The sequence below is a fragment of the Chironomus tepperi genome, unplaced genomic scaffold (assembly GCF_022539635.2).
Source record: "Chironomus tepperi strain 1889 unplaced genomic scaffold, CSIRO-AGI_Ctep_v1 contig_335, whole genome shotgun sequence".
Taxonomy (NCBI): domain Eukaryota; kingdom Metazoa; phylum Arthropoda; class Insecta; order Diptera; family Chironomidae; genus Chironomus; species Chironomus tepperi.
In genome coordinates, this window is record NW_027226457.1 from 1,703,138 (window position 1) to 1,720,412 (window position 17,275).

The 17,275-nt window shown below is 33.2% G+C and overlaps 1 protein-coding gene across 4 annotated transcripts; it reads left to right on the forward strand.

The window, feature by feature from the left end:
* The first annotated feature begins 323 nt into the window (after positions 1-323).
* On the forward strand, positions 324-17,117 carry LOC139093486 (serine-rich adhesin for platelets-like). 4 transcript variants are annotated; one of them, XM_070644216.1, is made up of 13 exons: positions 324-1,268; positions 2,178-2,444; positions 3,730-4,009; positions 5,944-6,037; positions 7,632-7,868; positions 8,710-12,182; positions 12,384-12,809; positions 14,425-15,831; positions 15,902-15,915; positions 15,978-16,338; positions 16,397-16,470; positions 16,533-16,606; positions 16,665-17,117. In XM_070644216.1, the coding sequence occupies exons 2-13, from the start codon at positions 2,376-2,378 to the stop codon at positions 16,852-16,854; spliced, it is 6,699 nt and encodes a 2,232-aa protein (XP_070500317.1). In that variant the 5' UTR covers positions 324-1,268; positions 2,178-2,375; the 3' UTR covers positions 16,855-17,117. The 4 variants fall into 4 exon arrangements, with proteins under 4 accessions (XP_070500317.1, XP_070500318.1, XP_070500319.1 ...); XM_070644217.1 differs by having other exon boundaries at positions 324-1,240; XM_070644218.1 differs by having other exon boundaries at positions 324-1,068.
* The last annotated feature ends 158 nt before the right edge of the window (positions 17,118-17,275 follow it).

Below are 17,275 nucleotides of genomic sequence, written 5' to 3' on the forward strand. Positions count from 1 at the left end.
TACTTTTTAGTCCACGGGAAAAACGATGATTTTTTAAAAAGTTTTTTTATAAAGTATTTTTTGAATTTTGAAAATTTCAAAAATTTTAACGTATTTTTGAGTTTTGAAAATTTAACGAAGATTCTGAACTTCAAAACGTCGTTAAATATTCAAATTTTAAAAGTTCGTTAGATTTTCAAAATTCTATAAATCATCAAATATTCCATTATTCTTGATGAGTTATTAATTTATATCCAAAAGTACATAAAACACTCTGTTGGATATCCGTCAATGCACCTAATAACATGAATTTGTAAACATACGATGTTTGATTTATTTATAGAGTCATAGAGCTTCCCCAAATTTCCAAATCATTATCAAGTTAGCCACTCATAAGAGTTAGCTATTAAGAAACATTTAGTCAGAGCGATAATGTGAATAATAAAAATGATGTAAAATTGAAATATTCCTTGTACGACAATAACCATAACTCTATATCTTCTTCCAATCCATATTCCAGCGCTATTTCTGATCATGTACTTAATGAGACTATAAATAAATAAAAAATAAATGTATGTTGTTTATAGCAACACACGAGGGAAGCTCCCGAAAAAAGAAAACATCGTTTTGTATACATACAATTCATTCATTCATTCAAAGACAGTATAGAGAGGAAAAAATTCTAAATCGTTTCCAGTCTTGCAGTTGAATTCGGTGTGTTAAAACGTAAAATAGTTCTGAGCTCATCCACATATCAGTGTTGTTGAATTTACAATGGATATATGGGGGGAGGTTGTCAAGATTGATAATATATATTGAAAAGGAATTAAAAAATCAAGCGTGGATTATAAATGAGTCTATAGCTCATAAATTTAGATTAATAAAAATAATCAATTTGGAGCATGTTAATAATAAATATAAGCACATAGCAAGCCATTATGAGCATGTGAAAATACATCAAATTCATAATAAGAATATCGAATTTCTAGTGATGAAATGTTCTTTTCTGAACAATCCAAATCGATGCCGAGAGGAAAATTCGTTGTGCTGTTATATTTAGAATTTGTCTTTAGTTGTGTGATGCATAAAGTGAGTGAAAAAACCCATGCATTTGATGCATGAATGTGGAAATAAAAAATAAAGTAATTACTTTAACTGTGAAACATTCATGAATGTCAAATGATCTCAGTCGTTATCTCCTATGTGACAAATATAAGAAGCCTGTGCAAAAAAATACTTTAATCAAAAAAATTATTAAAATGTATTGTGAATATGTAAAGTTGTTGTTGGTATGTGGGTGATTGTAGCGCATTTCTGATGAGTTGATCAGCTGAACTTTCTCTAGTATGGAATTTACTGTTAAATCTTACATTTTTTGAGTTTTTTAAGTCGTCAATCTTACTTCTTCACTTTTCATAATCCTCATAAATTTTGGGATTATTGGGGAAGCTTAATATAGTCACTTCTGGATGTAAATAACAAGATCCAGTAGTAGAAAGCTTTTAAGACAGCGAAAAAGCAGTAATGGCTAAGTAATAGCGATTTAGATTCGATCCCAGGGAAAGTCTAGTCGGATTCAGGTGCTTGTTCGCTGATTCCATTGACACCAACTCGGTTTGAGAATTCGCGACACATAAATTGTGGCTAGGTACATTGCATTGATATACTTTTGGATCATAGAACTGTGTAGAGTTAAAAAAAAGCACAAAACAGCTAATCGATCCGAAATCCAATCCCAGGCTGACGTGTCTTTGACTTGGTGTCGAATTTGGTTTAAATCCACCACCATACCAGAGTCACATCGACCTTTTGGTCGGTTTTTGGATCGATTGCCCAAATTGCAATATTCAAGAATACAACTAGTATTCCCAGCCACATCCACAAAGTGATACTCATTCAGCACAACGTCATCAGAAATGCGCTCACAATGAAAATTAACAAGCAAATTCCTCGTTCGGTTACTAACGAAAATAAACATAATTGTGAATAGTTCAATTTCAATTCCTTATCGATGTGGCATAATTTTTTGTATATTCCTTATTTTATTGTGTCGGGATTTTGCTATGGTGAATCTATGCTTTACAAAATTGGGTGAAAAAATGTAAAGATATTTCGAACAGCAAAAAGGGGAATAGAAACACAGTTTCTGTTCATTTCTAAAGAATTTCTATATTTTTTTCATGAAATCGCTATGGAAGGCTAATGCTTGATAATCGATTAAACAAGTGAATGTATCATGTGCTATAAATTCATTGAGGAAGAAATTAAAGGAAAATTCCTTCACAGTGGATAGAAAATTAAGCAAAACAAAATAAAAAGAAAATTAAAAAGTTAGTTCCAAAAGTGAAATTAATAAATCTTCCCTTTCTGTGTAATATTGATTAAATAAGTGAATCATGAAGGAAGATCACGAATCTTGTTCGACTGGAAGTTCATTGAGTGGAATTTATAAAAACTTTTTCAAGGTACGTAGATAGTTTCTAACAGATGATGAGCTTGAATTTCTTTTATTAGGGTCGTTAGAGGAAATTGGATGTGATTCGTCATGCTATATCCATTTACATGATTATGTGAAATCTCTTGGGTGTTTTGAGGGTTGGAAAATTCTTGTGCTAGTGACTGACAGCTGAGAAAGTGAAAAGTCATCGTCAGCTTTAGTTGGAATAGTGCCAAATTTGAAGCTTTGACTTGAGGACTGTTGACTTTTGTTTTGGGCAATTAAGGTTGATCTTCTTTTCATTTATGATGATCAGCACCGTTAACCTGAAGACGAAACTGGTGCTAAGAAACGCGAAGTGCTGCTTGGGTTCATTATCGATTCTGAGGCATAAAATATTCGAGCCTGACCTAAAAATTTAATGTTTTGGCGCAAAATGTTTGTAGACATGAGAATTTCCAGCAAATTGCACAAATTTTCCATTAATGTTATTGACCTTTCTCACTATGACTACGCTCTTGATCATGACTCATTAGACTGCTGTCCCTGATGTCTTATTTAAAAATGACACAGAAAATTATTTCGCATCAAAATGACAAAGCAATTTTTCCCGCCAAACTAATTCCCTTGACATTTTTTTCAATTCCAAAATAAAGTCATCAAAAATACCATTACATTTAAAAAAGGTATGGAATTCCAATAATTTGTTACGTTACACTACAAAAATGAGATCAAAACATTAAGTCAATGAAACAGTCAAAACAATCGTCAACTCTATCATTCAGTTTAGTGAATGCAATCTCATTCATTAATTTATTTATGTCAATTGATGCAGAAAATTGTGAGCATGCATTAGTAGAATGAGCAAAATCGTTGCAAAATTGATGATTCAAGCTTAATTAATGAATAAATTTCAAATCTAATTACTTTATCTCGATAATCTAAATTTGTCACAAATTAAATAAGTAATGTGGTTACTAAGATTGAGTGAGAAGAAAGAAAATCTCATTATACTTATCCGAAGAATACGATGGGATTTATGTAGCAGATTACAAGTGAATGAAAATTCCATAAGTTAATAAGAAAACGTGACTTTTCCGCAAAATTTTTCTTTTTCGCTACGATGTTTACATTCCATTGCCATTTCTTGCGCAATTTTTCGCATGTTATTTCACTAAATAACATTTGTCCGTCTGTCTTCAAACATAATTTGAATTTTTTCCGACCGTTAAATTTGGAAATTTATTTTCTCAACAAAATGCGTCGCTGAACAACATCCACATCAATTTCTTATTCTTTAATATTGTTTGCAGTCACAAACACAACCAGTATGCATGTTCTACTTCTCGCATCCGTTCGGTATATCGACGCCCTCATCAACAAACAACGCTGATGTAAAAAAGAAACAAAAGAAAGGTTCAAAATACACAACCACAACATATCTGGTAACGGAGATACAAAAGAATCACAGTGATGGATCCCAGGATGAAGCTGATGTTAAGAAAAGTGCAGGGATGAATGATAAAGATTTATTGCCATGGCCAAAAAATTTTCTACTTCCACCGCTCATTCAATTGATTGAGAAGAAGCACGGTAATGGTTGTTCTTAATATTCTTCATCGATTATGTGCAAAAACTACTAGAAGAACTGTATAATATGTTCCTCAAAATGTTGTTAATGGAAGCATGATTTATGGATTCATGTTTTTCTAAACTTAGAACTAGAAAGAAGGGCCATATTGAAATGTTACAATTTGCATACATGTAAAACATTGTTGAATGTTCCTATTATGCCATCGCTTAATAAATCTCCGATATTCCCGTCACGAATTTTGATTTATTAGACCTTTTAGTGTAGCATTAAGATTTTATAAGTTTGTGTTCTTGAGGGCCTTGATATTTTAAAATTATGTGGTTATTAAATATTTATGATATGGATAGTATGTGACATACTTTGAGATTTGGATCTGTTAGTTGAAGTTTAAGTGGATCTGTGGTAAGAGGGTATCAAGAGATGGGGATTAGGGGTTAGTGGCAAATCACTCTTCACCCTTGGGGGTAGAGGCTGGCTACAAACCTCTCTTCACACATGGTGGGTAAGAGTTTGTGGAAAATCCCCAGTGGGGAGAGAAAGGTACTGGTTGATAGTAAGCCCCGTTCATCCCTGATTCTTATTCTGAGCTCTAAGCTAGTCTAAGGGATATCAGTTTGGGTTCAAGATAGCTTCAGCTGTAAGATGAGCTCTGATGACTAGATAAGATGTAATGTGAGCCTACGTCACACTTGCCTCACACATATCCATCCAAATCTACTCGGGGTTAACTCGGTCATACAAACTCAGTTCCAAATACAACAAATCTTAATCCACAGTACATTACTATAGTTCAAGTGGCAATCTAACACTGTTGGAGTTCATTTCACCAAATCTTAGTCCATAAATCTTTTATGCCTCATAATTAAACGACCATAATATTCAATGAAGTAATATGCATAATATTATTTCCATCACCCCAACCTTTTCAATAACTTTCCATGTATGCAAATTTCATACAATATTTTCCTTTATCATGAATACTAAACATAACAATAAGCTTAAAGGAAAATATGACAACAAAAGAGGAAGGAAAAACGTAAACAGAGAAAAACTTCCTCGTTTTTGCCGGCATGAAACAGCCTGGAAAGTGAAACGCACGCGAGAGAGAAGTTTAAAAAAAATTCTATTTTCACATTTCACCTCACGACACACAACAGTTGACTGCGAGAATTCAATTCTATCACATTGTTCTTCTGTCTATCTATCAAAAAAAAGTAGTAGGAAATAAAGGCTTGTCACTTGCACATGAGAGATGGATATAATAATAAAAGTTCTATTTACGTATTAAAGAAAATTGATTTTTTGTGCAATAAAATTGGCAATCAGCAGCATAATGGAAGTAGATTAGGTCGATTTAATACACGCGCTGATGATACGAACAATTGATTACGGAAATTGTCAATAAAAGATCAGATAACTGTGTCTGTGTAATGTGATATGGAATTAAAAATGCACATAGACTGTTGCTTTTGAGTGACCTTCAAAAAAATGTTTAATTAATGGACATAATTACTTAATTAGTAGTTGTGGAGTGAAATTCAGGAGGGACAATAGCTTTACATACGTTTATTTACTTGTGCCGGTTAGTGTCGTTAACCTATTGTGAGTGTATATTATAATTAGACATTAAGAATCGATAAAAAGAACTGTATACAATCATGCAATACTAAATATGCAGCACGTATGAAGTTAATGAAAGTAAACAGAACATAATATTGAGGTTTAAAGAACTTTAATTTTGAATAATTTATTGAGGAAATTTCACTAAAGAAAATCGATAAGCTTCTTCTCTGTTTACGTTTCTATCAGTACAGCAGTAGCTTTATTGCACGTAATTGATGAAAAAAGTTACGATAAGCGTTCATAATTGATTTTCCTTTCTTATTTCCAATGAAAAAATCCACGTGTGATGTGTGAAAAAATAATAATGTAGGAAAGAAATTGCCAGATATTGATGCAATTTTAAGGCAAGTCAGGAAACAGGCATGGAACACGCCAAAATCTCATCATTCGCACAGTTTTTGGAGGTAATTTTAATTAACTATTTTTTTATAATGTGAGAAATAACGATTTTATGAGTATAGCGATGATATGGAGACTATTGAAGGTGCTATTGGCTATAAAAATAAGAGCTTCAATAAATATGTTTATATTACACGCAACAGAAGGAAATGTAAGAAGAAGAACAAAAATTTGTTTTTTCTCTTCCGATGAATTTTTTTGATATCTTCTCGTCTGTGCTATACTTTTTGAAGTATATCAAGAATTTTGATTGCTTTGGAAAATATTGACTTTGTGGAATTTTTGAAAAATTATTGGTGTAATCTTGTTTTGATGTTTGCATCAAGTTTGTGGTGAAATGGAGAAATGTTAGCTTTATCTTTTGAGTTGTGTCAACAGAATTACTAAACTTTTTATTATGCTTAATATGGGATTTTATTTTAGAATCTGGTACTTCAAACTTATTATTTCTAATCTATTACTTTAAGTAAAAAATTTGTTCTTCATAGAAATCTATTACATAATTTTCAACAATCTAGTCTTTTGTAATCTTTTGTGCTCAAGAATCTAAAATCTAGTACTTTAAGAGTGAATCTAGTACATTATAATTGAATTTTTGTATGGTTCGTATTAAAATGGACTAGATGGTTGTATAAGATTCTAAAAAGTCTGAAAAGGACTAGATTTTCATGGTTTGTTGAATAAAAAAGTGCAAAGTGGACCACTTAGCACTTAGTTCTTAGCAGTGAGCTTAAAAGCAAGGTTAGGGTCACGACGGAAAAACCACTACGGTAGCTAAAAGCGGCCTCTTTGCTTGATAGGATACATTAATAACGAACATTAGATTCAAATGATATCAATCGACTACTACACTTGGCTACTGAAATTAGAATATGAACGACATACAGGTTATAAACTTCTGTTGTTAATTAATTGTCATACCTTATATACATTATCTAACTCCAAAGTTATTCACTGATTAAAATGATTAAATTATCTCAAAAAAAATTCACACCACCTTAAAGCACGAAAAGCAATTCTCCGACTCATTTAACTTTATTGATTCCCGAGTTCACAAATATTTTCTTTTTAATTTCAAAGTCAATTAACCAAGAAAACAAAAAGCCACACAAGAGTAAAGAGTCTTAGAAGAGAAAATACATTAATGACTTATAAGCCAATAAATTTACATTCATTGTATGCGAATGAGAAGAAGAAAAGAGTTCGTGAGGGTGAAACAAATGGCAACATAATAGCCGACAAATGTTTTTTTATCCCAAAGGTATAGTCTATAAATAAATAATTTGAATTACCTCACACACTAGTGATAAATGGTATGATATTTTGATTCATTTGTATGAGGAGATGCTTGCCTTCCTTTCTAAAAAATACAAAAAGGGAAGGAAATAAGAACGAAGAAAAAGTATAATTTTGTTAAAAGCATTTTTCTATTTAACCTGCATTTCCTTCAAATTAGACTTTATTGGATGAGACAACAACAATTTCTCTTTGACTTTATTTGATAAGACAATCCATATCATTGTTATAAAATCCGGTCGTTTATCTCCATTATGAAAAAAAGTAGAACAAGCAAATTCAATTTTATTTTCCGTCACACAGTCGTGGATCCTCAATATCAAGTGATGACTTTTCATCTCTTACGTCACCCGAATTACTCATTGAAAATTCATTCTATAAGAAAAAGGCAAAACTCAAAAAGAAGCTTAAAGGCACACAAAATAAAGCTGAAAAAATGAGTATGAATGAGAAAACAAATGGAAGTTCCGGAAGTGGTCATGGAAAATCGCCGACCCTTTTAAAGCGACGGTATTCTGTTCCAGAAATTATAATGCGAAAGTAAGTAGAAATATTTCGTGCCTTTTAGCCTTTAAAATACTGTTTTGATGATTCATGGTTGCGGTCAGAGTTGGTGGTTTTGGGGAACCACATATATGCTTCTAAGGAGAATGTTTGGAGTGATTAGTTATTAGTTTAGTAAAAGGGAACGTTTACTACCGCAGAGGGATACATTTGAGGGTGGGGACAGAGTGTGTTACAGTTTGTCATAGCTTACTCGATTGCTTACTTTGTTGGTCATATAGATCAATTGTGATTCTTGTCCTTCCTTAAATACCGCTTCATGCTCTCTTTACCGCTGGATATTGCTTCCCAATTACCATTTTAAAAGCATTGCTGCATCTATAAAACAGAAAATTGTTACGTCAGGTGACACTCCATCTAGAAAACAATCATACCAACTCTGCGGCAACAAATTCACATTGTACTTTTTATTTCATTTCATAAATTCCCTTTTATGTACGATTTCGTCCCCATAAATATTTTCATGACATTAAAGTGCACACAAATAATTCGTCTCCTTATTTTAGACAAACTTATGCTCTAGACAATTTGACCTTTTTACTTATTCACTGTCGCACTTATTTTTATCACATGTTCAAAACCAAAACCTAATAATAAGTCTTCAGCTATTTGAAGAAAATCAATGCTGAATGTTTGGCAAAAAAATTTTCATGAAGGAATTTCTCCCATTCCAAAATAAATCGCACCGCACACTATGGTAATATTAAAAAATGCTTTATAGTTTGATTCCTTTTTGACTTCTTTTTTATGCTCTAATTTACATGCCAACTATTATTGTTATTATTGCTATAATCGTATATCCATTTCACGTCTGTAGATATTCGCTGGCGCAACAAAAAACGTATGAGGAGAGTACAAGCATTTATTCAACAACAGCACCACCAACTGAAGCGATTACCAAAAGAAACGGTCAAAGCAATAGTACTATTAATAATCATAATAAAATACCAATACAACCACAAACACCGTCATCGCATACGGCGAGTCCGATAAAATACTTTATACCGCTTTCACCACAGCAATCGTCGAATGTTGTATCGTCGCCCACACTTAGTAGCTGTTCATTTGGGGGTAGTGGAGGATTTTTTCACAATACTAGTGAAATATCCATGAGAAAGCAAACGCTTTTGCGTCGAATGTGGAGTCGAGAGTTTCAGCATACAAAATATTCTGGCAGTTGGTCACCTCCGTTAAGAAAGTCAACACATCATATCACCCAGAGCCGATTAAAGAAATTCAATACATTACCGGAATTTTTATCGTCATCTTGTGAAAAGTGTAGGGAACTTGGGGTTTTATCGAGGGATAACGACGACGACGATTCATGTGAGAATAAGGAAGATAAATCACAACAGACAGATTTTGAATACGACGTGAGTGAGAAATTAGAGATACAACAACAAACGTTGTCTAGTGCATCATCAAGCGCATCGACAATAATTCAATCATCAGACATCGTTGGAATAGAGGCAAATACAACGACAAAAAATAATTCCGTTGGATCTCAGACAACTTCAATCAAAAACTCATCATCATCATCGATAACTGATGCGAATGGTAATAACATTATCATATGCATGACGACATTACAGCCGGAGCAACAAATCTCACCGGATTCTCAAGGAGAAAGGAACGAGACCGAGGATATGTTGCAAGTTGAGATTGACACAAATAACAACAATAATAATAATAATGTAACGACATCCGTAGTTGATATGAGCAAGAATGGAGATAAATATTTGAAGAAGCAATTTAGCACGCAACTAGAAGACGAAGGATATCATCCACAGGATGAATTAACGAATATAAATTATAAACGATTACGTGAAGACAAGCTGAATGACACTGAAATTGATCAATATATATCGCAAATGCTCATTGATAACCTTAACAATGTTATAAAAACTGTTAATGAAAATTTACAAGCAAATGGTGAACATAACCTTGTCAAAATCGATTATAACCACCACCCATCCAGTGGTGGAGTGGACGATGAAAATATTTTATTTAATACGAACAATAAATTAAGAAACCAACACGAAATTGCTATTCAAATGAGAAACGCCAAAAATGGGGACAGCAGCAAAAATCGAAATTCAAATGATTCTATGAGCCCTACAAACTACGTTGCAGTCGAGCACGATATTTGTGGAAATACGGATGTAAATTCTCCAAAGCTTGCCTTAGAGCAATTTCAAAATAATTTGAAGCATCGACATTATTTTGCAACATCTTATGTGGATAGTAAGAGCGTAAGTGAAAATAGTAATACATCCACAGATTTATCCGATCAATTGGAAATAACAGCAGTCATAAATACAGGTACATCATATCCATTACCAAATCGTCCTGACTCTATTCTAGTCCCCAGAGTTATTGGTCCAAAAACTGAATCAATGGAAGTTAATCCATCGTCATCATCTGCTCAAGACGATGATGAATTGGATGGAATGCCGGATTCAGATGATGAAGACTTAATAAGTGACGTCGATAGTCTCGATGATGTTGTTACAATTCGAGCTAAAAAATTAAATGAACTTGCTCATCAACAGCACCGTAAAGCTCAAGCATTATTTCGTCAAACGCACTTAAAAGGACAGGCATTCTTTGTTCCAATTGTTGACACAGATCAACCTATTGATGAACATATTGTTGTTGCCGATACAATGCCTGAAAAGTTAAAAGAAAAATTAGTTCTTCGTCAGCGACGTAGAGATATGAAAAAGCAAAGCGAAATGAAAATGAAGCAATGGAAAATGCAAAGATTTATAGAGCGAAAAATGGAGCATTTAAATGTCGTGAATGACTATCTTGCTGATTTATCGACTACTGGCGGTGCATTTAAAATTATTGGAATGCAATCGAGACAATTGCCGATTGAAACAACTGTATATAAAAGAACGTCTACAAATCAATCAAGTGGAAGCGGATGGGTACCAAAGCAACGAACAGCACCACCACAAATAGTGACACAACAAAGTAACGAATCAACATCTGAAAAGTCCTCTAAATCTAAAAAGTTGAGAAATGAAATTGGAATGTTGGAATCATATAAAATCGATGCACGTGGTAATATGCAAATTCAAGCAGCACCAAAAAAGGAAAAAGAGAAACCTCCAAAACCAAAAATCAAAAGAACTTCCTATACATCCATAAGTGATGGTAAGAGAAGCTCAAAGAGTAAAATTAAGACTCCGTCTGAGAGTATTCAAAGAAAATCTGTTCCGTCTTCCAAACGTATGTCCTCAAATATTCCAACGTCGTCAGCATCATCTGTTGAAGCAATTGATGCACGTAGACGACAAATAATGAAAGATGTACAACAAATGTCTGTATATAAAAACGATTTAACCCCAGATCCCGATAGCGGACCATCCCGTAAGATGTGGAAAACGGAAATACAAGAAGGTGATAAACATATTGAGATTTTAGAAATTGTAGAGTGTGTCGATGGAAACACATTAGCACAACAGGCACCAGAAAATAATAATTTTAATCACCTTTTTACATCTTCACCGTCAATAAATTCACAAAATCATCATAAATTTTATCATGTTCCATCATCCTCATCATCAATACCACATTCGATGTTTGTAAATAAGACATTTAGCGTTAAAACTAGTGGCTTTGATGATACAGGATCAAAACATTATGCATCGAGGATTCCTGTGCCAGTTTATCGTCCAATTCGTCATTATCGACAGCCATTTATAAATTATGAACCACGTGATACATCGCCAAGTAATAATTTTAGTTCATCAACCGATGCGGAAGAGTCAGTGACCTCTGCCGGAAGTTCAGTCAATCAACATGCCTCAAAAGTAGATCGTATGATAGCGAATTTATTAATGGAAGCTCTTAAAAGTCCTGATGACATAGGTATGGATTATATTAAATCTCCAAAAGTTCGACGAATGAAACGTCGTTCACAATCTCCAGGTGGTGGTGCTGATTCATCCTCAACAGGATATTATACAGGTGATAGTTCAAGTCGTCGTTCGGCAAGTAATAGTGCTGGAAAGTATCAACATCGTTTCGAAGTTATACCCGAAGAGAAAAGTTCATTTTCCGTCGATTCCTCAAACGATGATTTTATTGAGGACGAAGAAGAGGAAAATACGCGAAATGAGAAGATAAATAATATCAATAATGATTGGAAGAGTAAGAAGAATTTACAGAATAATGACATAAAGACGAGAAATATCACGCCACAGAGACAAAGTCAGAGCGAAGATGATGAGGAGGAAGACAAGGAAAATGCGGATGGAAAAGAAGAAGAGAATGAAAAATGTACGTAAACATGAACTTATTTATTCTTATTGTATAATTAGTCATTCGGCAGCTGAACGGTTAGAGTCTATGTATGTCTTTCAGATCATGATTCTCATCTCGCTTTTTCTTTCTTTTTTAAAACAAATATGTAGCTTAATTACACTGTATATATATCTTTTTTAAATGTCACATGCTACTTTCTATCTCGTTTAATTTCAGGCAAATCAAATAAAATCCCTCAACCGAAAAAGTCACCATCTAGAGCTGTAGTAGTAACTCCTAGCAATCAAGTCAGTAGCAACAATAATAATAATCTCAAAGTTCCATCGTCATCAATTAAATCTGTAAAATCGTCGCCTGCTAAATCCCCATCAAAATCAATAAAATCTAATAAGTCAACAATTGGTGCTGATTCATCGTTAACAATTAATGCATCACCGAGTAAAAAGAAGGATATGACATTAATGGATGTAAAAACACCAACAAAAACGACAGCAGACACCAAAGATGCCTCAGAGACAAAATCATTTGTGATGTTTACAGACGAGAATGGCAACGAAGATGATATCGAAAATGATGTGACTGATGGCTATGAGCGGAACTTGAAAGGCAATGAATCATCATTAGACCAACATAAACCGGAAGGTATTGATCTCATTATTGAATAATGGCAAATTTCAAAATCTATTCAAATTAATAAAGTTAAGAAAAATTGAGAAATAAATTTCATTTCAATTTGTTCGTTCCTTAATCCTTTATTATTTTTACTTCTTTTTCCTTTATTTTCTTTTCATTTAGACACTGTTTTGTGAATTTATCCGCACACAGCCACATTTATTTATTTTTTCTTGAATTCCTAATCGTAGCAATCCTATGAGAATTGTGAATAAATTTTATTTTGGTTTGTAAGGTATTTTAAGTAGGTTTTGTTTTTACCTTTTGTTTTTCTTTGCCATTTCCCTGCCATTTTTTGTATTGTTGATAAAAAATTGTGATTTCCGAAAAAGAGCATCACTTTGACTTTTGTGTTGGAAGTATACACAAATTATTAAGGTTTTTGAATGAAAATTTGCTTAAATTTTAGCATTTTAACATTCAACGGACAATTTAAATTTGAAAATTTACCAAAATTAATTTCTAAGCTTACTTGTATACCCTTTTATAATCATTTGTTCCTAGTCAATTATTTTTATTAAGAAAGTAAGCATTGAAATCAATTATCGCTTTGAAAGTATTTTTCAATAAGTTTTTAGTGCTCCAAATCATAATTTACAATCAATAGAAGAGGTTAACTACAGGAAGAACCAGCAAAGATTCTAAATTTTCAATTTCACAAGAACATTTTCATTAATAATTCAATTCTTCCTTAAAAAAGCAACAAATTCCCATCATTGTGCCAAAATTAATCAAATATCTCATTTCCTATTAAATGAACTTTATTACCTTCCTTACATCCAAAAACTGCATAGTCATGTACATACTTAGAAGAAAAGACAGCCTTTTTCCTTTGACACTTGTTTGATTGACAGCTACTTTGGACAAAAATGCGCGCAAAGCTTTGTTGCCGTATCACTTTTCATTCAAAAATCACAAATTCACTTATTTCAGAACTGAGGCTAATAAGAAACAATAAAGAAAAGTATGTTTTCCTTTCTCGCTTTATCACAGCAAGTAACCTAATTGAAATAATCGATTTTTTGCGTAAACGGTATACATAAAAAAGTTGGTAAAGAAAATTAAAGTAGTAAAGAAAAGTCCAGTGGCACCGAAAAAGTTATTAACCTAACTTATTGTTGTTGTATGTGTGGAAAGGAAAATTTTTGACATGCTTTTAAGTAGGAAAATCTCTTTTCTTTTCATTTACACTTAGTTATGTTTTGCTCGTATTAGAATTAGCATGGATAGATTATTTTTTTGTGTATTTATAATTATATTCCCAAAAATTCATGTCAAGCTACACGCAAAAAATTTATATCAAGAAAAGACTTAACCGCTAATTGATGTTTCTCCTCCCACTATCCAAAACCATAAATTTGTACAGATCTGTATCATGTAGAGCACGGTCATAAAAATTTGGTCCATCAATTCATAAATCATAACAATAAAACCTCATCAACACCGCCATTGTCGTCAAATACTAATAGTAATAATGATAATACCATAAGCAACAGCAATAATCATTTTCATTATCATTTGTATCAGTATCAAACAAACCATTGCTGTTTCAATTTACTTGACCATAGCAAATCATCATCCACAGTAACAACTGCAACATCGACAGGAACGCATGAAAACTACTGTCAATCACATTTTGCAGACAAGTCATGTCCATTAGGTATAACAGATATCTCATTGTCATTAAATACACCACAATCAAAGGACAGTGAGGCTTTAAAGTCAATCAATTTAAATAATTTTACAAAATTTAACAATGAAAATCCAACAAATCCAAATAGTAGTGGATCTGAATTTCCATCAACGGCAAATGATATGCAAAATAAACTCAATTATCCATCAGCTGGCGATAATACGCCACCATCGTCGTACAATGACACATCTCGTTTACAAACCGCAGATGAAAAAATTATCCAAATTGAACTTTCGAATGAAAATGCACAAAAACCACAAGCAGATCGAGACAATGACACATGCAGTTGCACAAAAAAGTACTTACCATATAGAATCAATGAGAAGAATGTTTGGCAAGTATATGAGACAAGCGATTGTAAATATATACAGTCAAAAGTCGAAATTGACGAAGTTTTTCAACCACCACCAACAGTATCAAACGACTCAACAGCATTAGCAAGTGAAAATTGTAATTTACTGCACAGTCGTTCAAACTTTAGTAACCAAATTGTTTGCCATGCAATCAATCATGAAATGAACCACAGCGATAATGCACAACATAAAATGAATGAACCGGACTCTGTAAATATAAACAGCAACAATAATAACAATATGAATAACATCACACAAACATCACAAAAAAGTTTCAATACAGGCACAAACGATAACATTTACACGCCAACATTCAATATAAAACCTGTAAATATAGACACTTGCCAATGTAATATCAAAGACAAATATGAGAGTATGAACAACAATATTAAATATGAGGAAGAAGATGAAAATGCCTCGAAAGCCAATAACGATGAAGATATTGTTGATGATGCTGAGGACGACGATGTTGTTGATGATGATGAAAGTGTCATTATCTCTAATCAATCAATATCGACATTAACGCGTGAAACATTTGTTGGTAGAGAGACGGGTAAATTGCTAAATCGACCGAAGGCTACGAACAACATTTCGAGAGATCAAGTGAAACCTGTCGAAAAAGAAATAGAGAAAGAAATAACACAAAATGGTATGAAAAGTAGCAGTACAAATGCATTTAAGACTTCCTCAAAGCCAATTAGATTGCCAAGTCCGAATCTAAAGCAACAACAAATGCAACAGCGATCATCACCGCCGAAGCGAAATAATAGCTATGAAGATAATTCAAATGAAAGTTCTGCATCAACTGATAGTCAGTGTGAATCACCAAAGCATATTCCCAAGATCTCATCAAAGCAAAACAGTAAGGAAAGTACACCGAAAAGAAAGTCAAAAACTTTGATGAAGCAGGAAAATAAGAGCGTTGTTATACCTAATATCCATCAAGGTAGGTTATTCTTAATTAATGAGTCATTTTATGACTACAAATTTGCTTAATTTCCATGCATAATATTTAGGATGGTCAGTTACGGTAAGCATAATTTCCCAAATCATGAATCACTTGCTGTATTAACACAATTTCATACTATTTAGGTCGCCGGAACACATCCTGATCTAGCACCCGACGTTGAAATGAAGATTAGCTTCCCAAAACCAAAAGGAACATCTCAATCAGCTTCAATTGGTCCAAGTGAAGTGTCAGTTACTGAAACTCAAAAATCAGACCACGAAACTTATTATTATAAGAACAATCAGCTTTTGCCACCGCCACAAATGAATCAGAGCGGTGATCCAATGCAATATGAGCATATGCGGCAGCAAATGCCACATTCATATGAGCAGCATAGGCCTCAAATGGAATATCAATATGAGCAGAGTCATATGAAGCATCCTCATTATTATAATCATAGAAGATCACTGTCTTTGGCGAGGATTGATAGTGGGATGAGTAGTGGTAAGTGATTCTTGGGGAATATTAAGCTTAATTTACATGAATAAATTGTATTTTACAGGAATGGTCAAGCCAAAGTCATACAATCTTCCGAATCTTCATGTTCCGAGACCAACTGCTAGAAATGCTTTTAAAGTGAGTTATTTGAGAATCTTAAGAACTGTTGATAAATGTAAATCTCTCATTATTCCCATCAGCAAGTCCAATGCACAACGATATCAGCATCAAAAACGATAATTCCAAGTAGAAGATCCCTGTCTCTGGATGTTGGGTTAGAATCCTTTGCTAAATTTACATCAAAGTATTGAAACTTGAAACTTTAATTTTAGAAACCAAAACAGAAGAATGTCTATTGACAGCCGCAGCCAAGTATCCCCGGTCACACCGAGTGAGATGCTCTCTGTTGTCGGGTCGGAAATTAAGAAAACTTTAAAGCCAAAAGCTAAGACGATGAGCGAGAGGGACTTAACGAAACGTCATTTAAACTGTTTTACAAGGAATAATGGACCGATGTTTTAAGGAATTGATGCTCAACAGCTTTTATTATCAATTAGATATAATATTTTAACTAATTTAAAGGAATTAAGTTTAAGTTAGATTAGAATTGAACTGCCAAGCTCAAATGCTCACGTTTCTACTAAGCTTCCACATAGTTCATTTACCAGCCACTGTGATCGCTGCAATCGCTAAGAAGGAAGAAGATATTTTAATACACAAAGCTGCTCGTTTCCCATTCGTTCGTTGAAGTTAGTGTTTTTATTATTCTACTTTGGGCTCTTATTCGTCAATGATAAGATGTTGTGTTATACGACTGTTAGTCACGTTGTGTTTGTATTTCTTACTTTATTTCATACCTTCTTTTTATATTTTATATCCAACACAAATACCAATGTTATAGTTGAATTATATACTGTGCTTATTACCTTTTTTTATTGTTGTA